This window comes from Aplidium turbinatum, chromosome 17, assembly GCF_918807975.1.
Source record: "Aplidium turbinatum chromosome 17, kaAplTurb1.1, whole genome shotgun sequence".
Taxonomy (NCBI): domain Eukaryota; kingdom Metazoa; phylum Chordata; class Ascidiacea; order Aplousobranchia; family Polyclinidae; genus Aplidium; species Aplidium turbinatum.
Genome location: NC_137488.1, coordinates 18,738,610 through 18,762,625, shown reverse-complemented (window position 1 = coordinate 18,762,625; position 24,016 = coordinate 18,738,610). Strand labels below are relative to the sequence as shown.

The window sequence follows — 24,016 nt, the reverse complement described above, 5'->3', positions numbered from 1 at the left end:
CACTAGAGATGTTTCCGGTGTCATAAATATGATTTAAGATCTCAGTGGTTAGGTGTAAACCCCACTCATCTAAAGCTTCGATTATTTCAAATATAAAAGAAAATATATTGTGGAATAAAATACAACATTCTCTAAATAAACAGAAGGCATCGTTGTCGATTTTATGTGAGCAAACAGTTCAATGTAATAGTTCAAACATTTTTCGCTAAATTTCATTTCAATTTGTTTTTCTTTGTCGGAATGCAAAAGAAACATGAAAAGAAACCATATTGTGGAATAAAATACAAAATTCTCTAAATAAACAGAAGGATTTTGTTGGATTACAGAAGGACTATCGTTTGATTTTCAAAAAATTGCCGAATAGGAAACTAATTGATAAAGACTGTAGCCAAATAGGGAACTAGCCCAATCGGACTAGCCGAATCGGGCTGTAGTCGAAAAGAGAAATAGCCCAATCGGACTAGCCGAATAGTAGCAGACCCATTTTCTTTCAGCATAAATTTGCCTACAGCTGTAAAATTCGTAAAACCTTTTGTGCCATCAGCTTTTAAGTGTAATTTTCAACTGACTTCCTTTCCTACTGAGATATCAGTACATCTCTTGTTTCTTTTCAAATTGTTTTAGTTACATTCAAAATTTATAATTGCTTTTATTGATATTGTAGTGTACGATAGAGAATTGATAACCTGATTTTGAAATGTTTATGAGCAGCTATTGTGCAAATTGATAAAATATCAACCATTGTATATTGTTTAAAGTAAACGTTCTAAATCTTGAATGAATACTCTGAGAGTGGAAAATATATATAATAATGCTACATTATCATTACTCCAATATTTTCACCATGTTTTATCACAATATTGATGTGTTCCCATAAATCATGAATAATCTGAAGAAGAAGATGAATAATCTAAACTTGTTTGATGTGCCTTATGAAAAGCGATTTTTATTGATGTTGACAATAACTTCATTATCATCAATAATATCAACTATTATATATATATATTTTGCTGTTAAATAATTTCATCAATTGACATTTGCTACATCATCTTGTCCAATGGCCCACGCTTTTGATGTCAAACCTACACTTCCATGTAGTGGATGTTAATTTATGTTATTGTACGTAGGGATGTTCAATTTCGATTTTCGATTCGATTTCGTTAAGGTGATATTCGAAATTCGTTTTTCGTATCGGACATATTCGAAATTATAGCCGCCCTTTCGGCTGAATGCGGTTGAAAGTAACGCGAGTGGCGCGAAATCTGTCTTGTCGCATTTTGCAAGCGAAAAAAGACTTCGACGCATGCGCATCGTCGATCACGTGACTATCACACGCTCTCGCGGGTCCAACGGCCAGGGATGCCAGGTTGGCATTTTTAATGCCAAATTTCTCAAGAATGAAGATAGCTAGGTTGTGCAATAGACAGTGTAGGGTGAGCTTTGTTGCAGTTTTATCCATTTTTTACCGAATCCATAGGCGCCTAAGCCGTGGGGGCAGGGCCGTAGCCAAACCGCAGAGCAAGGGGGTGCAACTTTTTTTTAGGGGGGCCCAAAAAAATTTAAATGGGCAAAATCATTATAATTGTAGCTGTTGCTCGAGAATGTTGAGATTTTGCCAAGGGGGGGCGAAATTTTTTCCAGAGGGGGCGAGGCCCCCCTGGCCCCCGGCTGGCTGCGGGCCTGCGTGGGGGCCAGGCCCCCACGCATATTTCTGTGTGGGGGCAACTTTTTATGCTGTATTGATACATAAAACAATAGATGAACTAGCGATCGGCAGCAGGAAAACACTTTTTGAATGCAAACCGCAACAGCTTCGCGATAAATAATCACTAGAACGAGTTGCGATGCTACAATCCAACACCAGACAATAAAATCTGTCATTTTTACAATTGATTTAATGTCTGGAGACTTTGAATCAATCTAAAAATGACTGATTTGCTGCCTGGGACATAGCAAAAATCTACCACTTTGTGTCGATTCAATGTCATCAGATGTTGAATGCACCCAAAAACAACATAATTTGCTACGTAGACGGAGCGTGCGTTTAGCTTTATGCGCTTGCAAACATACTCGATGTCGCTTTCCGGTCGAAACCTCTGCACTCTGCTGTGAAATGTCGCGGCAGTGAATCGCTCGCTGTGAAAATGAACTTGAAGTGTTTGGGATCCCAGCGACCTCGGCTCCAGCGGAGCGATCGTTTTCAAAAGCTGGTCTGACCGTCACGAAGCTGAGATCCCGACTGACGGGTGATCATGTCGATCAGCTTGTGTTCATAAACACCAACATGGGCCTGGAGCTGTAGACGTTATTTTGTGTTCTTTTTTCGCAAATTTTCATGGCTTTTTTTCGCGCTTTCTAGCGAATTTTCATGTCGTTTCTTTCAATAAAATCACATTTTGCAGTTTGGTGAATAGTTGTGATATTCGAAATCGAAATTCGAAAATCGAAAATAAATTGAATTTCGAATATTCCAATAATCGAAATTGAACACCCCTAATTGTACGTACCTAAATTGTTCAGAAGCCTCTTGTGCAAATACAGAATATCCATTATTTTTTGTTGCCCCAGCTGCTATACTTTGACTGTATTGTATATTTCGTGTTGCTCTTTGTTTAGATGTTATCACTGTATGTATAATTGCTATTATAAACTATTGTAAAAATGAAGATTAAAGTCCTATCACGAAATCCCGATGATTACTTGCGAGAAACAAAGCGTGATATTAACAAAGGTAAATTATTGTTACAGCCATAGATATCTAATTGTCTATGTCTATTAGTGTAGCTACTGAAAACCAGTTAGTCTCATCATGTCGATTCATTGAGGTTTTTATTTTTTAATGTGTGATATGCATTGTTTTATTTCTGGATAATATATATTATACAAGATTCTTTTCTCTGTCATCTAGCTGTTGTACCACTAAACTGATGATGATGTTGCTTTAATAAATGACTGATTTTAATATTGCAGAATGCAGAACTGGACAGATTTCATTTTTAACATGTAAAATAAATAAATAATTGCTTTTGCTCTCAACTGTTAACTGATTTGATGTTTTTGGCTTGCAACAGGAATAAATTTGTCAGCTGACATCAGTAATGATCTTGACGACATTTAATAGATAAAACATTTTATGAAAAGCTTTCCAAGCTGTTTATTGTGACATATTGCTGGAAATAACATATCTCAATCATTCATATCACATTTTTGCTTTCAGTGTTTCGGAATTATAATCCAGCCTTGCATCCATTTGAAGCGCCGAGAGAATATATTCGTGCCTTGAATGCTACAAAGTTAGAGCGGGTGTTTGCAAAGCCATTTCTTGCTTCACTAGATGGCCATACTGATGGCGTTTGTTGCATGTGCAAACACAAACAGCGTTTAAATACAATTTTTTCTGGTGCATGTGACGGTGAAGTAAGTATGTTAATATTTATTACAATACAATATGTACCGGTATGTTAGAATGTTTTTTTTTTTTGCAAAAAAGGTTTGAACATACCAATGGTTATATACATAGGAAAGAGTATAGGAAAGAGTATACATATATGGTCAAATATAATAATTACCTTTCATGTTTACAATACAATTTCAAACCTCTTTTAAGAATAATTATAGAATACATGTTTTCATTGCAATAATGCATTTGCTAATTGCTAACGTGTGAGATGTTAAATTTAAAAAAGAAAACGAAATTTTTAAATGCAGATAAACTGATGAGTTAATGACCCAATGGACATGTAATCTAAACAGATTCGTCAATGGAGCCTAACAAATCAGCGTTGTATACGATCATTGCAAGCTCATACAGGCTTTGTACGAGGTCTGACAAGCAGCCCTGACGGAGCCACGTTTATATCGGTTGGCGATGATAAAACAATAAAGCACTGGTCTACTGACGCGCTAAGCCCGAACAGCCATCAACCATTGAATACCATTGTGGCAAAGGTAAAGGTTTATGTACTTATTTCCTAGTAGTAGATTAAACCAGGGATTTTCAGTGGAAGATCATCAGGTGTTCCGCAAGCAATTTATTAATTTAACTTGTGTTCCCAGTTCCTTCAAACACCTATCGAAAGTCACAAGAGCTTAGCGTTTGTCTTTCTGCAATTCCTGTCCGAATATCAACTTTGTGCTCATATAAACAGGCCCAGATATCGTACTGAGAAAAACTGAAATTGTGTTGTTTATTTTACTGCATCGTTATATACAATTTCGTTTGGTGTCCGGCAAGATTATTTCAAAGCAAAAAGTGTTCCGTGGTTCACAAAAGGTTGAAAAGCGCAAGATTAAACAATATTGCAGATAAATAATTGATGTTGAAACTCACTTATATTACTGCATAAACATCACATTCAAGTGCATTAATAAGTACGATTTCTATGATTAATTATCTTATAAATTTAACATTTGCTTTATAGTCTTTGTACACGGGAGTGGATCATCATTGGAAGGATCCCATTTACGCCACCTGTGGCCAGACTGTGGACATTTGGAACAACGAGCGATCTGAACCTGTGCAAATTTACCAGTGGGGAACAGATTCCGTGAACAGTGTTCGGTTTAACCCTGTTGAAACCAACCTGTGTATTAGCACCATCGCAGACAGGTAGTCACTGAAATCAACAGAACACTCCATCATTATAATGGCTATTGTTCTGCACCTTTTTTTCACTCGCACCACACTCGTAAACTTAAAAAAATTGACAACACATCCTGACCAAAAGTATCACTCAAAATACAAGAAATGCAAAAAGCATTTTCAGCTTTATATTATAGTAATAAGATTTTCGCGTTTGTGTTACCTAATCTAAACAATTTATCAGCATACGGCGCAACAACTTTTGAAAGGTCTGCTCAGCTTCTTACAGGATCATTGATTGCTTTTGACCGATAGGCTAACAACGATGGAAACTTTTATTCACACAAATAAGGTGTGCAACGATGCATATCGGGAGCGGAGTTGAAATAGCTTATTTAGAAATTTATTTAATTTTTTGACAATGTGCAATGTTGTCTGATTTTAATCCTGCAGTTCACTTTGTGTCGTTATGCAGTTCTAGAACGTCTTTCTAACATTTCACCATTAGCTACAAACCGATTCTTGCCCGAATGACGTTGTTCGACGTCCTTTGTGAAAAAGTCTGCCTTGTCTTCCGACAGCTTACTCAATAAACAACTGACGTTTATTTGAAGGGCGTTGGTTCGATACCGCCCAAGAGTACGCGGCTGTGTCTTTGGCAAGACACTAAAATTTCTGAAAGTGGACATGAAGATTGGCTTCCTTACCTTCCTGTCCACTTTATCTAAACCTTTAACCACCAGATGCCAGTATGGATATGACAAACAAAAATATTCTTAATTATCTTCACAGGAGCATCTCGTTGTACGATCTTCGTGCCCCTGTTCCGATAAATAAGGTTGTTTTGAAACTACGTAGCAATGTGGCGGTCTGGAACCCCATGGAGGCATTCATGTTCACAGTGGCCAACGAAGACCATAAGTATGCTCTACAGTAGTTTTAAAAATATTTAAACATAAATTTTCTTAGAACTTTGAAAGAAGTGTATTTTGTAAAATCATCATCATTAAGTTCTTTCCTCTCGTCGAGGGTTGGAGGTAATGAAGCGCCAAGTTTCTCTGTTGTGAGATTTTTCTACTGCAGTTTTGTAATTAAGTCCTGACCAGTCTTCAATATCATTAGTCCAAACTCTTGGTGGTCTGCCCCTATTTCGTTTGCCGTTCATTTTTCTTTCTAGCAGTTGTCTTTGAATAGAATTATTGCGAATCATGTCCAAAATATTTCAATTTTCTTGATTTAATTGTTTGTAGAATTTCCATGTTGGTTTGTATTCTAGCTAGTACATCTTTGTTTGTGATTTTATCCTTCCATGAAATTTTAAGCATTCTTCTATAAATCCACATTTCAAATGTCTCAAGTCGTTTAACCGTTTGTGATGACAGTATCCATGTTTCTGCATTGTAAAGTAACGTAGTCCATATATAGCATTTCATAATTCGTTTTCGAGTGTTGATGTTAATTTTGCGTGTTAATTTTGTAAAATATAGAACAAAAGCTGCTATTTCATCGTTGGTGCAATATCTAAGCCTTATCTGCATTAGTTAGACCAGGATTTCCATGTTTACGCGGTATTTAACTGAAAACTTCAAATCAATAGTGTTGAAATATGTCATATATTTCCATTTGTTTTGTAAAAGTAATTGCCGTAAGTAAGTTCAAGTAATCGGCAGCCATCTCTTGTTTTATCTCAGACATTTCGTATAAGCTTGCTGCAGTCTATTTTGTAAACACGGTCACTCTTGTAGATTGACGAAATATGTGCGCTATCACTTTTTTGAAGCAACACATAATGTTGTGTTTACCAATGTAATATACAACATCATTATTGCTTGCAGTAGAGTTGTATTTTTCGGTCTTTAAGAATTGTCACACGTAAATAAATTACAGTACAATATCGTAAATTTGCAAATACAAACATAAACGATTCATTGACGCAGTTAGCGAGCATCACCTTAATAGTGGGACTACTAGAAAGTAACTACCTTCTGTGGCTAACACATGAACACCTACCTTATTTTCTAGCTTATATACGTTCGACTTGCGAAGACTAGATTTCGCCTCCCAAGTTCACACTGACCATGTCAAGGCCGTACTGGACGTGGACTACTCCCCAACTGGGAAAGAATTTGTCTCAGGGAGCTACGACAAGTACGTTGCTACAACAGGTGTATCGTTACTACCCAAGTACCCAAGGAATGGTTTGTAAACGGTTGAAAGTTGACTTTGTTTTACAACGTTTCCTTGTCACGCTTGTGATGCGAAAGCATGACATATGCTTTTATATATATATTGTAGTACAATAAATGGTATTAATACCACAAAAGATTGCTCAATTTTTAAGTAGAGCTAGTTCAAGTAAATTCAGTCACCATTGTCAAAGTAACATTTACAGCCTGTTTCATCCTTTTTTAAAGGTTACTTTCATTTAGTGATTCAATTTGAACCCTTTGAGGACCATTAAGTTTCCCCAAACAAATATTTATGTAGAATTTGTTTGTTCACGCTTCATATGTCATATAAACAACACTTACGCAAAAAATTTTTAAAAAAGGATGTCTATCCTAAAATTAAGCATTAGATATCCAATACTACGTTAGGGTATCAGCAGTGGCCAATTTTTTAAAGTTAACTGGGGGGTAATCGGCTAATTTCATGGGACACCTATGTCCCAGCGGTCCTCAAAGGGTTGACAGGACGCAACTGTTAAATCGTACACGAGGCTGGAAAGCCTTATTACTAGATAACTAATGCAGCGTAGTGATTTTTTCATTTGTGGTACGCAAGCAACCACATTTGGGTACTTTCATTAATATATTAAAAATAGCAAGCTAGAGATTGTTTTTATTTTCAGAACCATCCGCATCTTCCCATGCAACCGAGCTCGTAGTAGAGAGATATACCACTCAAAGCGCATGCAGAGAGTGATGGCAGTGACGTGGTCTGCAGACAGCAGGTTTGTTCTTGCTTTCATTTCTTTTCTTTGGTGGCTTTTTGATCCGAGATATTTCCTGCATTTGCTTTGTTGAATTATTACTTTATTCATCTTGAAGTACTTAAACTTCTAGAATAGAATTCTGGTAGAAACGTAACTTTGCCAAGCACTAAAACGGAGCAACGACACCGTATTCAACATTATATTCAGAAATAAACTAAAAATTGTCAAAGTTTTCGGCGATGCAACAGCTTCGTTCTCGTCATACTTCCAATATTGCACCTTCGGGCCAACACGTTCCCAGACAAGTCACTATAGTATATATGGACCAGATAGGGTACGGACCTGACCAGATGAAGTAGCTGTCTGGGTTATTACAGGCCTCGAAATTCACGGCGGACACCGCGGACATGTCCGCCGTCACAGCATGTGATTTGTGATGTCCGCGGGAAGTACCCTCCAGATCGGTCATATTTGTCCGCCGAGAAATAACACAGGAACCAGCGATACAAATCGTCATGGCATAGCACGAACAATATTGTTGCGAGAATATAATTTCCCGCGCATTCTAGCGCGCATCTAAACAATGTGAATAGGCCTACTGTATTCCTTAGCTTCCACTCAAGCAGGAAAATTTTCGATTTTTACGTTGCTTCAACGATTGATGACATTGAATCAGCGTAACAAAGACGAATTCTTCGCCAAGAATCGATGCGAGTACCGGTACTTCTACACTAATCACGCGCAACTTAGTTCAAGTCTTATTTCACAAAGTCTGGCTTTGATCTCCGAGTAATTTTGAAAAGGCAAGGTTGGTTACAAAATTTTTGAAGTTTTGGTATTACAGTAAGAAAAGGCCCAAGGAAAATTCACTTTCGCTCACATGACACGCAAAAATAAACCTAAAGAAAAATGCCTAAGAAACTTTGCACAGCAGAAAATAGTAGCGTTAGTGTGGAAGTTTTCCTTCTCGTGCCCAGAGCATTGTAACACAAGAAGCCACACGACCTCTTTTGGTGGTTCCAAGTTAATCAGATATGCGGCGCTTTGACTCTTTCAGCGCACGTCGTTGGTCTGATGAAAGCCTTTCAGAGTAACTTTGCTGAAATTTTAAAAAGCCTTCTAAACCGTAGCTAACTAGCTATAGTTCTCAAATGGTGAAGAATTATCAAGATAAAGTGATTAAACATGACGATCGACGCTAAATCTGGTGTGTCCGTCGTGAGACTCAATTTGTCCGCCGAGATAGCTGCTCAGACCGGACACGTTTGTCCGCCGTAAACAAAAACGAATTTCGAGGCCTGTTATTAGTTTGCTTCTGTATTTTCTGTTAAATGCCGTGCCGTTGTTTTGTTCTTTGTGCTTAAGTTTGTAGAAACCAGGTCAACTTTTTGTTCCAGGTATATCTTATCCGGATCGGATGAAACGAATATCCGGTTATGGAAAGCAAAAGCTTCAGAAAAACTCGGACGAGTGAGTTGTTTGCTTGAGTCTCAAATATCAAAATGTTAAACTCTGGTGTGAAATGTATTCATGTTTGAATCAATCAACATCACCAATTGTATGATAATTGTAAAATAGTTTATTCCTGATCCTTTTGTATCCAGCAAACACCACGCGAGCAAGCGGCTGCGGATTACAATGAAAAGTTGAAACAAAAGTTCGCCTTCCACCCGCAAATTAGAAGGATCGCCAAGCACAGGTGATTAGAAAATACAGTAATTTGTATTTCTAATACATTAGTTCGTACTGTTTATTGGTACTTCATACCCGACGCCGATCCCCGTCCACCATGGATGTCCCTCGCAAGGTTTGCGTGGGTCAGGCTTAACCGCCTGCGAACTGGCGTCGGCCGTTTTCGTTCGGACATGCACAAGTGGGGCCTGGCTCCTTCATCAGAATGCGAGTGTGGTGCCACTGAACAGACCGCAGACCATGTCATCCACCACTGCCTAACCCACCGGCCTCCACACGGTGCGCATGGTCTGAGGGTCCTGGACGACGAGACTGCTGAGTGGCTGAAGATTTCCTGCCCTCCAATCTAACCTGGAAAGATTGCTCATACGCTATCATCATCATCATCATTGGTGACAACTTTCTAAGAATTGATTGGCAATAAAGTAACTGGGTTGAATAACTTAACATTATCCAAACAACTGGCAAGACCAACAACTGAACACTCTAACATTCGTTTTCGACACATTCTTCGTCATGAATAACATATGTTGTTACATAATGTTGTTCAGTTCCATTACAATAATTCTCAGTTATCTATGTTAGCGAAGGTTTTCAAAGTTTTGACTTTATATGGATTGACTTTACTCCATCAGATTTTGGCCATCTGCCATGTGGATTGTCTTTGCTAAATTAATCCTTTGGTCGATGAATTTTACCCTCAATGGGTGCAATTACTCAGAGTTGACCACCGATCAGTTGTTCTCTATGGTTATAGAAACTCTCAGCAAATCAACCGTTTAATACAGTGATTCAACGTCTGCAGTCTTGTTTTTGTTGCAGTTTGCAGACGAATTAAGGTAAAAAAAAAACGGTTGATTTGCTGTCTGGGTTGTTTTCTAGTTGCTACCAAACTTTAAGTTTGTGGCTCTCTTCATGTTGAAATCTCACCGAGCTGTTGCGAATTAACAATTTTACGCTTTCTTAACCAGACACGTACCAAGGTCGGTGTACAAAGGTTTGAAGGAGCGACAGGACCTCAAGCAGCGTCTCGTCAAAAAGTAAGTGGCTTGCTTATTGGTGTAAAGTTCGACAAAGCACGACACCACTAAGTTAGGCAGGCAACTGCAACTATTTTAAAAATCCAATGTATTGTCTTTAAACTTCAAAGTTTAAAGTTGAAACGGTGGTATCTAAACTTCTGTGATTTGTTGACCTTTTTTGTAGGCTGTATATACAATATGACACTTCTGGAGCGATGACGTAAGCTAGCTAGGGTTTCCAGCGCCTTTTGATGACAATCTGTGATAAAGTATGTGGTGAAGCATGACGATTCACTGAAAAAATTGCAGTTTTAAAACTATTAATTTCGCTCCCCTGATACTGCACGACAGATGTCTCCCCTTGTCCCCACTGCCTTGGCGACACCACAAACCTTAGCATGGGTTAGGGTTAGTTTAGAAATGTTAGCATGGGTAGGTGTAAAGAACATCAATCGTCGTTGTTGTGTAAGCCTCTGGGACCGATGGTCTATCCTTTACCACCCCAGATTTAAGATGTTCCCGGACAATGCTGGAAGGCTACTAGAGAGCAGCCAGTCTGATTTCATCATCCAAGATAAGCAGATCGTCCACTCCATTAGGTGGCTTGAAGATGGTACAATCATTGATGATGTAGTCTGCAGTCTGTTCCTCTGTACCACATTCACAAGAGGAGGAAGAGTAGTAGGCAGGGCCTTTGAGAAGGTATTTGGGCCCGGTAGCAATGAGATTTTTGGGCCCCAAATTAGGACATTGATACAAACATCGCACTGTATCTTAACAATACGCCGTGGTGTTTCCGGGCCCTGGTCCAAAATTACCCCATGGACCCCCCTGTCACCACTACTGGTTGTAGGAAGATGTATTGACGTCACACGTCATTTGGACAGCCCCTGATACGTTCTTGGGAATTATAAGATTGGTTGTTAGTTAAAACACATTTCCAAGCTCATATCGTAATGTTTTCCAGGCACAAGAATGTGATCCTTCACAGCAAACCTGGATCTAATCAAAACGTGCCAGAGCGTGCCAAGCATATTGTTTCTGTGGATAACGACCCTTACGAAGACTAAATGCTTTAGCTGCCTTTCGAAGATTGTCAGGGAACAGTGACTACTTGGTGTTGGGTTAAGCTCGTAACTCTAAATGTGGACGGTCACACTATCAGTGAAGTCGCATTGATAACTATCTTCGAGCTTCAACGCATGTTGGTTGCATTCAACGATTGGAGTAAAATTAAGACGAATAAAAAATGTTCTTGTGTCAATGTTAGTCTTGTCGATTCTAAATAGCCAGTATGGTTCGCAGACTTGCCTACACTACTTTTCCATATCGCACAATGTACGTTATTGTCTGCCTCGATAGCCCACTTGATAAAGCGCCCGACCATGTGAACGAAGAAACCTCACATTCCAGCGGCGCTGGATCGGCTATGGGTGTGCGCTTGAGCAACGCATCTGTTGTGGAGTCTAGATTGTTATGGTGCTGTTTTATTCGTGTTTAAAATTGTACCGTATACTATTCTCGCAACAGACAAAATAAAAGTTTTTTTCTCTCTATTCAGCAGCACCTAGTGGATGGTACAATATTCCCCGGTAACAAAATTTTCAACAATCGGAAACTTCAATCTCGGTAACGGCCCTGCGTTGAAAGCCTCTACATCGTAGAGTCTACAAGTAAGTTATATAATGCGAAACAAAGATTCAAAACCAACCAAAAATTTATAGTTGGTCAGTAGCTTATATTTAATCCTGAAGAGAGTCAGACAAAAACCTGCAGCTTCGAGCTACCATGAGCACGCAATTCACAATCTTTTGCGAAGTTTTGTACCATCGATCAACTCTTTATGTATTTAATCAGAAGCTGAAATACAGCTCAGTTGGCAAAGTGTCTGACTTTATAAACAAACAAACACCATGTGATGCTGGATTGACATGGGGTGGTGCGCTAAGCAACGCATTTCCAGTAACCTACTGCTCTACAAACAGCGGCACCAAGGGGATGAAATAATAATAAGACAGCACTGTAGCAACAATCCCAAACTTCACTCTGTCAATCTCAGCGCGTGCGTCAGTGGTTCAAAGCCTCTGCAAGTGGGCTGTGCGAAACTAAAGGTTCATTTTTTTTGAGCTCTCAAACGAGCTTTCTTGGTTCAAGGATAAAGATTCCTAAAGCTATAGCTACCCAGGGTTGTTTGGGCCGAGATGATAATTTGGGCCCGGTACTAATGAGATTTTCAGGCCCAAATCAACAGACGTCTCAGAAAAACGCACAATATCATTAGAATACAAAGTAGTTTTTTTCAAGTTTTCGAGTCCCTTGGAAAAGAAATACCTTAAAATTAGATCTTGTACATGCACGTTTTAAACCATTATGGTTTTGCTACCTTTTTTATTTGTTGCTGTATTAAGTGTATTTTATTTCTACAGTAGGCCTATTGTATCTTTTGCGTTCCGGCAAAGCGACTCTCGTCGGGGTATGCGCTTGAGCAACGCATTCTGAGAACTGCTCTCCATTCAGCGCCACCTAATGGATGAAATAATTCCCCGGCAACAAAACTTTAACAAGCAGAAAAACTTCACTCTATCAATCTCGATAACCGCGTCAAGAGCTTCTACAGTTATATGCGAAACTACCAGGAACAACCTATCCAGGCTTTGTCAGTCCGAGAAAGATTCAAAACCAAACTAAAAATAAATTGAATGCTTATGCTCATTGGAATTTTGTGTTTAGGCCTACGTTATCTTAAATATGTTATTTATTTTATTGTTATGTTTTGGTGCGTATGTTGAAGCGCGGGAACGTTTTAATGTTTTTATTGTTTTTCTCTTGTAAGCTTATTTTAAATGGCAAAATTGTCTTCGACGGCGTCTTCGCCATAGACGACACCCAGCGGCGGGGGGGGCCTCTGCTACAAAATTTTGAAAAATTACTTTGAATTTTTTGCATTTTGAGAGCATTTTCAACAAAAATGTGGGTATAAATACTCCTGCAAAATGGTGCTGTCCGGTGGCATAGCAAAAGGATAAGATCATGTTTTCTTGAGCATTTTTCGGTAATAAACTCTATGTTTTTTTGTTGCTAATTTTTGGCTGAGTTTTATTTGAATGTTTGGTATTGGCAAAACTCGCTCTTTTAATGCAGTTTCGTTTTAAATTAGGCAAACTTTGTTTTAGAGACTGAAAGCATCATTCTTAATATCGTGATGTCACACGCGTGCCAAAGGGGGGTTGTAAGCCCCCCCCCCCTGGCTACGCCACTGCCTGATAGGTTACTGGCATAGGTAGGCTCAGCTTGCATTAGACGTATTGAAAACAAACGATACGACATAACATTCTTAATGTCGCGTTTAATGCCTTTAATTACGTAGACGACGTAGTTGGCTTACTAAACCCAATGAACTACGCGTATTGAGGGTAAGCTTACATTCAGTGGCGTACGCAGGATTTTGTTCCGTGGGGAGGGAGGCATTCGATATAATTTGACTTTTTTTATCAAGAGTTGCCTTATGCTACTCTATAGTCTGACCAAGGTTTAAGGTAGCTTATCTGTTGGTGAAATATAGACTCTCACGGTCTTAGCGTAGGCTATGTCGGAGAAGTAAAAACCATAGGCTAATAGTTCGATCATGATAGGCAACGTCATTACCTTAATTAAAGCATAAATCGAACTACTCTGTGAAAGTTTAAATATCGAATGCAATTTTAACCGCACTCTGAACTATAGAACGAAAAAGAAGGCCTACCCTAAACCAGTGGCTCCGAGAGGGGGGGGGAAGTCGGGCCAGTTTCCCCCCTAGCAAAACATTGTAAAGGAAAAACGAGTCGTTTTTTCACTTTTGAGGGGGGCCCATTTTTAGTACTAAAGTAAAGATGTACCAACTAAATAATCAACAAATTCTTAAATGAAGTGCGTAGTTCCAAGTATTTCTCAATCATTGTAAATGTCACTCTCGATGCTTCTCATCAAGAACAAATCATTTTCGTGTTAAGGTAGGCGATGTTGAACAGCTTCAAGACGTAAAATCTGAAGCTGAAATGATTTCTGTATCACTGAACGGTTTCGATTGTTTTGATAGTTTCAACTTGAAAAGTGGTGCTGTTTTAGCTAAGCGGGCACTATTTTTGCTTGACAACTGAACCTTAACTTCAAAATCTGCGTTGGCCAGGCATAGGAAGTTGTATTCAACATAAGTTATCTGGGAAAGTTAAAGGTATCAGTCCAAGCACGATTAAAGAAAGTAAGTCCTGTATATTTTTTGTTTATGGATCATCATCAGTCATAATCTCCGCCTGCAGCAGATTGTGCATCAACATGAGTTATTTGCTTCCAAAAGTGGCGATTTTGAGCCAGCTCGCCCAGTGTCGCCAAGTTGAGTCCGGTCCATGATTGGATGTTGTCTTGCCATCGTTTTAGTTGTCCGCCACGTTTTCTTTTTTCTTCTACTTTTCCTTCTGTGCAAACTTTGCTGATTCCGAATTGTGATCTTTTAGTGAGGCCGAACAGTTTTAAAACTTTTGACTTTATTATTGCTGCAATTGGATGTAATTTTGTCATAGTTAAAAGATCTTCTGTTTTCGTGTAGTCAAGTAGCCTTTTGGTGGTCATGCTTCTCATGATGTGATTTTGGAAGGTAGTGAGTTTTTTGTTTATGGATGTTGTTGCTTAAATCTAGTTGGAATTCATAATGTTGCCTACAGACAGAGTTGTTCAAATGTCTTATCATTTTTGGAGTAATTGATTATCTGTAAGCTTGTGGCATCTAGTTATAGCCCAATCAGAGGAAAAATTCTGAAAAATCTAAAGAAAGCTGTCCTATCATCTTGCAAAGAAAATTGACTTCGAGAGGGTAATCAAGGCGTGGTGCAGTCAAACCCAATGCTTTACAATACCCTTTTGCAATTGAAGCTCTAAAGACGTTTCTTAAATGCATCAAGTTGGATCCAGCAAGAGCTTGATCGGAAGCTGAGTCAATGCTAAAGTAGCCTACAACTAGCAGTTTTAAATTTGTGACTGCTTTGCATTCGCCTATGTGGATTACGGTCCTAAACAAGATTCACTAATGAATTTAATGAAATTAAAGGAAGATGTAATCTAAGTAAGAGAAAGCTGAAAAGAGTAGGCTAGGCTACTACTCGCAAGCTAAAGTTGCAGTGGCAATTATAAATTTAAAAGAAAATGATTTTCATTTCCTAAGGACAAAACGCTTTTATTACTCCACTTAACTAGCTGAATCATTCGAAGGAGATGTTTTCTACCTACCGTACGTTGCAAAGGGCATTCGATAGTTGTTGGAATTGACAAATGTATCAACAAACTCAAACATATCGTCGATGAGTTTGAAGTTCCATGAAAATTTCATCGTATGTCTGTTGTGCAGTTGCGGGCATGTGGGACAAATTTTAACCATTTGTAGGCTACACAACAATGACATTTTTCAAGACATTTTGGATGAGGTGGTACTTTTGACAGAAAGCCACACAGCAAACTTCAGCTGCAAACCAGAACGAACCACCCCATATTTCGAAAGGTTTTTCCAAATAGTTTTGTTATGATTTTTTTTGTGTTCCGATAGCTACCTCCAACGGTTGCGCTTTGAGAACGTGGTTTTAGCAATTACTGAAATTTGTAAAGAATTGTTTGCGCTCCAGTAGGCCTATGACTCAAAACCGACTGAAAAGCCTAACTATACATGTTGTGCATCAATTCCGACGTCGCAAAATTTTATCATTTGATGCTATGATCCGTAACTTTGCATTGCAAAAAGTCCAGAAAGGGGTGAATTAAATCAAGGATGTCCAAAGTCCGGCCCGCGGGCCAACTCTGGCCTACGAGACGTTTTTGTATGGCCGCGCCTGTTGTTGTACAATGTGTTATTTTTGGCCTGCAGACACACAAAAATCATATAAATTCAACTTGCAGTTTTCAGAAAAATTATTGTGGCTGTTGGCCCGCGAACACTTATTATCAAATCTGGCTCGCGTGGAAAAAAGTTTGGACACTCCTGAATTGAATGCTTGGTTGAACTATTTTCGTTGCTTGTAGGCTTATTGTGTGTTTACAAAGCTTTCTAGACAAAATAGTTTGCCTCAATCGCATTTTTGCTGCAAGTGTAATCCAGTGAATTATTGATGATTTTTACATTGAACGAAGTTTTTTTCATGCTGAGGAAAGTAGGCTAATTTCAGCTTAACACGAACATGCAACGCAAAAAAAATATTATGGGGCCCATTTTTCGTATTTTTTCCCGACCAGTGCTGATTTCTCTCGGAGGCCCTGCCCTAAACCACCCTCAAGCCAAGGCCTATGAGAGGGGGGTACGGAGGGTAGGCTACGGCGTAACATCATCTATAAAACAACATTGTTAATTGCTTTGACAGTGCAATCCAAAGCATATTAAATGCCTGAATCTACGTCGTTAACTACTAAAACATTTTTAAAGGGGGGGCATGGGCCAATGCCCCCCCCTGCGTACGCTAGTGGTAGACCGTATGGTCGTCTCCCTGTCGGTATGGGAACTTGTGTAACTTTTGCATTGTGTAGCCTATATTACTTGCATACCGTATTTCAAACATGACAAATAAAACCTTGATTGATTGATCGATTGATTGATTGATTGATTGAAGTTATAGACTAGATCAGACATGTGCAACCAGTGGCCTGCGGGCCGCACTGTGGCCCGCCAGGTTATTCCGTGCGGCCCGCGTGGTGCTCAGCAAAATGTTAAAAGTTCATACTAGCCAAGTAGCCATCACTATTTGATGCAGTTTACATCAAAGCAATGGAAATTTTCGCACGCTGTGCACAGAAATATTGCGCTTTGTGATGCAAGAATGCTGCATTGCATTATTTCGCAATACGAGATAACCACTTAGAAAAAGCTGTGTGGCATTGTACACTTGTACAGTACCGTTGTTGATATTTGTTGGTGCTACATAGATAGTCTACTGTTGAAAACGATTTGATAAACTTTTACAAAAACTATGTTAGGGGGAAGCATCAGAATCTTGTGTCTTAATAACCATTTCGCTTTTGGAAGCACATATTGCTGCGAGCAATTTTTCTCTAAGATGAAATATTGCAAAGGAAAGCAAAGAGGCGAACTATCCGACCAACATTTGAAAAGTCTACTTTGAGTTGCTTGTAGTTCTGTGAAAGCAAATATTCCAAAAGTTTGCAAAGATCTGCAACAGCAAAAATCACATTAATCTGTGATTAAATACGCTTGACTGAATTCAGTTTCCTCATCTTCCACCGACAATAATCACAGTTTTTCAATAAACTTCGCACAAGTGTGTCGTGGACTGCATTAAATCTATTTCTTAACTACATAAACTACTTTCAAAGGAAAGTAGTTTTATGATACTTCTGTTTTCTGAAAAAATCATGTGGCCCGCTTTATCATTCAAAATTTTGTATTTGGCCCTCCAGTGAAAAAGGTTGCACATGCCTGGCCTAGATATTCAACTGAAATTCTTTACCTTTTACTTAGTTTGAAAACTAGAAGAAGAGGTGTTTAAACAATGCAAACTTTTGTTTTGACACCTCATGTTTGACAGCAAATAGGTCAGATTACCAAATCACTATCTGTTGAGCTCTCAAAGTTTGTTTCAGAGTACTTAATAACTTTCGACCTATTAGAACTTGCAGTTTAAATACAGATGACTACAAACTCAAAATTTCAACGTCTGTACTAAACTGCTGATTTAATGGATGATCGTGATGAAGTAGCCTACTGTATGTTGATGTTGTTGCATACCGGTACACATAAAAAAGTTCAGTGGTTGTTTTTTAATCATACTGCTGTTAAGGTAGGTCTACCCTGAAAAAACCTAAAAATAATGTTTTTTTCAAAACATTTTTGGAAACTTTGAGATAGCTAGATTAAGATTTGCGAAATTTTAAACTGGTCTGCGGTCTGGTACTGGACTACTGGTAGGCGACTGGGCGGAAGGTTTGAGGCTAAAATAGGATCTTGAAAGTGGGCACTCCTAGGCATTTTCCCTAGCAACAATGGGGGTTGGCTTTGTCTATAACTCAGGATCATCATTTTAAAGCAAACATTTGCTGTTACCGTCATCCAAGAGTATTGATCACAGCTTTAGTTTTCATTGATCATTGCACCACTTTTGGGCAAATTTCAGTCATCAAAAATAGGAAATAAAAAAGAAAAGGTATTGAAACTGTTTATTGTCGTTTTTCTTAAAATGTGGTTTTTGACCAAATGCCAAATTTTAAACCCAGATATCTCTTATTTCTTTGCCAATCGCTTTTAAATTTTTAACACTATCAGACATAGGCTAGTACAGTGCTACTCAAACGCCGGTACGCGTACCGGTGCCGGTACGCGAGCACTTGGCTGCTGGTACGGTACGCGGTCAGTTAGGAGAAATTGTAAATTGAGTAATAGCCTATATTTTATGTTGATCAGAACGTCCATATAATAATTTTAATTTTAAGTCTCAAACAATTGTTACGACATGTTTCCTAAGTTAGCTACTGTTAGGCCTATTGATGATGCTGGAGACAATTTGGACGTAAAATGTGTTCAAGATACTTCCACAGAACATTTGTCAAATTTGGTGTAACGTGCTCAACATTATTTTCCGGAAAAAAAAGATCCCTTGCAAGCTTCTGGGTCTAAATAAAAGCAGAATATCCGAGACTGTGTACCATGGCTATTAAAACACTGCTTCCATTCCCTTCTACATCGCACACTTTGCTTCAAAATTCGAAAGACCATTAATAAAAGTGTTGTTTTACTTGTTTTTTTGTGTATTTGTTACAAAAGTAATAATGACTTTGCTCTTGTCTTTTTTTCGCAAATTGACCGGGACGCCAAGTGATGGAAGGTGCTCAGCCGTTACACGGCATAAAAAGTTTGAGTAGCACTGGGCTAGTAAACATGCAAAGCCTCTGGTGAAAGAATTTTGGAAATTTTGTCCATGATGCTGTCGGCAACCATTTGTTTCATGTCCGAAGATCAAAGATTTTTCAAAAAATGCAACAATTTGAATAACTTTTTATTTTCTCAAAATATCTTGATTTCCTTCCATAGAGCTTGAGCTATACAGAAATATATAGAGCTATACAGAAATGATTTTTCAATCCATTGATGATATGAGAGGAGTAAAAGTTGGTGGCTTGAATATAACAAATTTACGCTATGCTGATGATACTGTTCTGTTGGCTGAATCACAAGAAGATCTTCAAGAAATATTGGACAATGTTAACTCAATTGGTAAAGAATTTAATATGAAAATTAACGCTAAAAAGACCAAATCAATGATAATCTCAAAATCACCAGACACTTCAGTACTCCAAATTATAATTGACAACGAAATTATACAAAAAGTAAAATCTTTTTCATATCTTGGTCATTTAATACGGTAACTGAAGATGGGAGGTGTGACCATGAAATTCTTAGACGGATAGAAATTGCAAGAACTACATTTGGAAAAATGAAAAATATTTTAACCAATCAACGTTTAAATTTATCAACTCGTCTCAGGATATTAAAATGCTATATCTGGTCGACCCTATTATACAATTCCGAAACTTGGACAATGTCACAAAAAATGGAGAAACGGATCGATGCCTTCGAGCTCTGGACATACAGGCAAATGTTAAAAATTTCATGGAAACAAAAGATCACTAACGATGAAGTACTCTCCAAATTCAATTCAAGCAAAATGCTCTTACAAACAGTCAAAAGAAGAAAATTGAAGTATTTCGGACACACAATAAGGCAAAATTCATTACAAAGATCATTAATAGAAGGGAAGATAAACGGTAAAAGAAGTAAAGGCAGACCAAGAATGATTCGGACAACAAACATCACAAAATGGACAAAATTAACTTATGAATGTGCAGTACGCACAGCTCATGGTCGAGAACAATGGCGCATTGTATCCAACCCTCCATACGAGGAAGGAACAAAATGATGATGATGAGAGCTTGAGTCTTGATACTTACAAACATTCTGTTAAAATTTGATTACACTTCAGTAAGTGGTACTAGAAATATTTGTGTTCAAAATTTGTGTATTTTTCACCACTTGGTGACAATTTGGGGAAAAACGGTCATATTTTCAAAAATTTTTTTTGCTTTTTTTAAATTATTTGACCTTTATTATGCATCATTTTAGAAACAAGAAATAGGTTGTATGTTGAGAAATCCACATTTTAGTTTTCTCCGGGTAGACCTACCGAATGGTTCTGTTGTAATATAATTTTGTTTATATTCATTAAATGTTGAAATCATTTTACAATGGTTCTTAGCATTTTTTGATCATGGTGCTGTAGGGTCAATGATCTTTTCCTTTAAATCTTTTTCTGGTTAACAATGAACAGAGAGCTTGAGGCTATCTAGGATAGCTGCTGATAAAAACATTTTGCAAAACTTAGTTGTTGCATACAATCGCCTCAGTGAAAAAAAGTCTAAATAAAAGTTTTATACTTTGTTTTATTAAAGTGCTGCAAGAAAGCATACTTTGCTATGTGTATAAGTTAACATTATGGTCATGATGGACAAACCTATTCTTGCATACTGGGATATCCGATGTCTTGCAGAACCCATTCGTTTGATGCTTGAATACATTGGCATTGAGTTTGTTGATAAACGGTATCCTACTGGAGATGCTCCAACTTATGCTCGTCCTGAATGGGAAAAAGACAAACAAAGCATGGGATTTGATTTTCCTAATTTGCCGTATTGGATTGATGAAAGTATAAAATTGACTGAAAGTTGGGCAATAATGAAACATATTGCTAGGAAATATTCTTTGTATCCTGATGACGAATTAGAAGAATTGAAATGTGATCTTCTACAAGAACGTATTGAGGATTTTCGATATAGTTTTATTAACATGTGTTACTCTTTGTCCAAGAAGTCACAAAAGGAATTGTTTGAGTCACAAAAAGAAGTTTTTCTTCAAAATTTACCAAAAGAATTGGATGAATTTGAACAGTTTATGCAAGGAAATGTGTGGTTAACTGGGAGCAGGTTACTCCTTGTTGATTTTGCCTTCTGTGAATGTCTTGATCAAATACGTCTGTTCATGCCAAGTTTCTTGAACCAACATCCAGCCATGAAAAAGTATTTGGAAAATTTTGATAAATTGAAACCAATAGCTTCTTATCGAAAATCCAATCGATACCATGAATCACCAATCAACAGCAAATATGCTTATTGGGGAGGTGGAAAACAAATTTTGCCAGCTGTAAACACCTAACTAACTGGTACATAGAAATACTACCAGTATTGTTTATTTAATGCAATTGCATGCACTTCACATATGTTCAAAATTAAGTCATGAATGTTTATGGTAACTGAACTTCTTTACTAAGGATATATACTTAATTTGAAAGTAGGACAAGAAGTTTTGACACTACTAAGTTTTCTTGACAGCCCATGTTCAACAGCAGATAGCTCAGGTTTCCAGGTCACTATCTGTTATGCTGTTGAAGTTTGTTTCAGAATCATTTGTTTTCGACCTATTAAAACTTGCAGTATGTTTAATATAATTTATAAAATTATTCGCATACCGTACTCTAAATTTCAACGTGTAAAGTCTGTGTTAAAACTGCTTTCATACAATGATTGATTGTGATTAAGTATGTTGATGTTTTTGCATTTACATAAAATGTTTCATGTTTTTTTTGTAATTATGCTGCTATTAATTGAATCGTTCAGTTGCAATAGCCTATAATTTTGTTTACAGTATTTATTAAATGTTGAAGTAATTGTGCAATGGTTTTCAGCCTTTTTGTATCACAGCACTGCAAGCACAATGAATGATCCGTTTCTTCAAAAACGACTTCAATCTAATACAATTTTGTCAGTGGTTCCCAACCTTTTTAGAGTGTCGCGGACCCAGAAGGGAACTTGGTAACGTTTCCTCCAAAATGTCTTCCAGAAAAAACGTGTAATTTTTCGCTTGCCATAGCGACATCCAGGGTATATATTATAGCGGTGTCAATGCTCAAGCCCATTTTGCTGGTAATGTAGCCGCGGTATTGGCCACCCACGATTTCAGCAATTGATTTAAGGAGTAGAAATGTTAGGTGAACCTCAGAAACTAACAAAAGGATGCAATATTCTGAAATAAACCCATTGGATACTAAACTGCAGTAGACTCATAAAACTTTTCTGTTTTTGTGAACAACTCAGCAAACTGTCCACTTGAAGCGGTTGACTGTCTCGTATCATTACGGTAGTATAAGTCTTGTTACTCAATGCAACAGTTTACCAGCCTAATTTTTTAATCATAAATCGATTTCGCTATCACAGCTAGACATGATCATACTGAGGATGCTGTAAAAGCGAAATCGATTTATGACTTAAAAATGAGGCTGGTAAACTGTTTGTTGCGTTGAGCAACAAGGCTTATATATCAACTACAGTATAGATAACAATTACCGGTACAGTGGATTGGTCTATTTGAGTGTTTATAGATGTATGAGGTAAAGTGTGCCTTGCATATGTATAGCCACTACATGGGGAAGATGGGATATTTTAGAAATTCGACTAAAAGTGTTTTATTTGTTTGTTTATCCTGCATTGCGGGAAAGCGGACTTGAGCGCTATGCATCGGTGTACGCCTTCCGACGTACACCTGACCCACGCTGCAGCCGACAGCAATGTCTGTTTCCGGTTGTCTACTTATGACTTAAATTTGGTACTACCCATTACTCGAAATCGATCACTAGGTAGAGGCAATTATCGTAAAGTTTCTTGCCCAGAGAAACAACAGCAAGTGCGAGTGGCTGGAGTCGAACATGCAGGCTCTCGACTGCGAGCTCAACGCGCTAACCACTCGGCCACGGCTGCCGAGTGTTCTCAACACTTCCCACAAACCTTGAATAAATATTAGGCTACATTATAGTAGTCTAAGAGAAAAAACTACAGCCCAATCAAATGATGACATATAAAAAGCCAAGCACGCTGGGAAATTTACTCACAAAATACAAAAAAATTGCCCTGAATACAGTAACACCAACCAATGGCTACTCCAAACCATGCGGCAAATGTGCACTGTGTGGTAACCATGGAGCGCATAAGCCTATGGTAAAAGAATGCACCTCTATTAAATGTAAACTCAACAAAACATACAGTCTCAAACAAAAATTAACTTGCCAAAATTACGGGATATACATTGCAACGTGCACCATATGTCACGAACATTATGTAGGACAAACCATGACAAAATTTTCCACACGTTGGGCCACACATAGATCTATTTGGAACAGTTTTAATTACTTTGATAAATCCGGTGACAAAGCAGCATTATTGAAACATTATGCGAAACTCCACAATATTGAACTCAAAAAGAAACCAGCTCTGGCAGACTGCTTTGTCGTTACTTTCGCCGAACAACCCAGCAAACATTATTTAGACATCGCTGAAGATAAATGGTTACATACAATCAAAGCCACCATAAACATACAGAAATTGATTCGACCAACCACTTAAATCCCATGTCATCAGCAACCTCCGACCCCTGTGGTGTAGATTCTTCAACTATGCCCATTTAAACGTATTCTTTTTTGACGCTTTGTCTATGTAAGCTTATGGCAATGGACTGAAATTAAATTGCGTTTTTCTTTGTATTCGTCTTGTTGAACTGTTGTAATTTACTAGATGGATGCCCATTTACACTTATTCTTTATTGACGCTTTATCGATATAAACTTACGGCAATGGACTGAAACTAAATTGCGTTTTTTCTTTGTATTCGCCTTCTTAAACTGTTGTAATTTACTAGACAAATGATCATGTATTTCTTGAA

The 24,016-nt window shown here is 38.0% G+C and overlaps 1 protein-coding gene and 1 pseudogene across 1 annotated transcript; both read left to right on the top strand.

The window, feature by feature from the left end:
• Window positions 1-2,614: 2,614 nt before the first annotated feature.
• LOC145786139 (DDB1- and CUL4-associated factor 13-like) lies at window positions 2,615-11,788 on the top strand. The gene is made up of 11 exons (XM_082597793.1): window positions 2,615-2,731; window positions 3,218-3,417; window positions 3,754-3,948; window positions 4,422-4,609; window positions 5,375-5,503; window positions 6,605-6,730; window positions 7,434-7,535; window positions 8,915-8,987; window positions 9,122-9,216; window positions 10,181-10,249; window positions 11,199-11,788. The coding sequence occupies exons 1-11, from the start codon at window positions 2,662-2,664 to the stop codon at window positions 11,299-11,301; spliced, it is 1,350 nt and encodes a 449-aa protein (XP_082453919.1). The 5' UTR covers window positions 2,615-2,661; the 3' UTR covers window positions 11,302-11,788.
• An 8,965-nt stretch (window positions 11,789-20,753) lies between these two features.
• LOC145786957 (glutathione S-transferase Mu 1 pseudogene) lies at window positions 20,754-21,821 on the top strand (annotated as a pseudogene).
• Window positions 21,822-24,016: the final 2,195 nt, after the last annotated feature.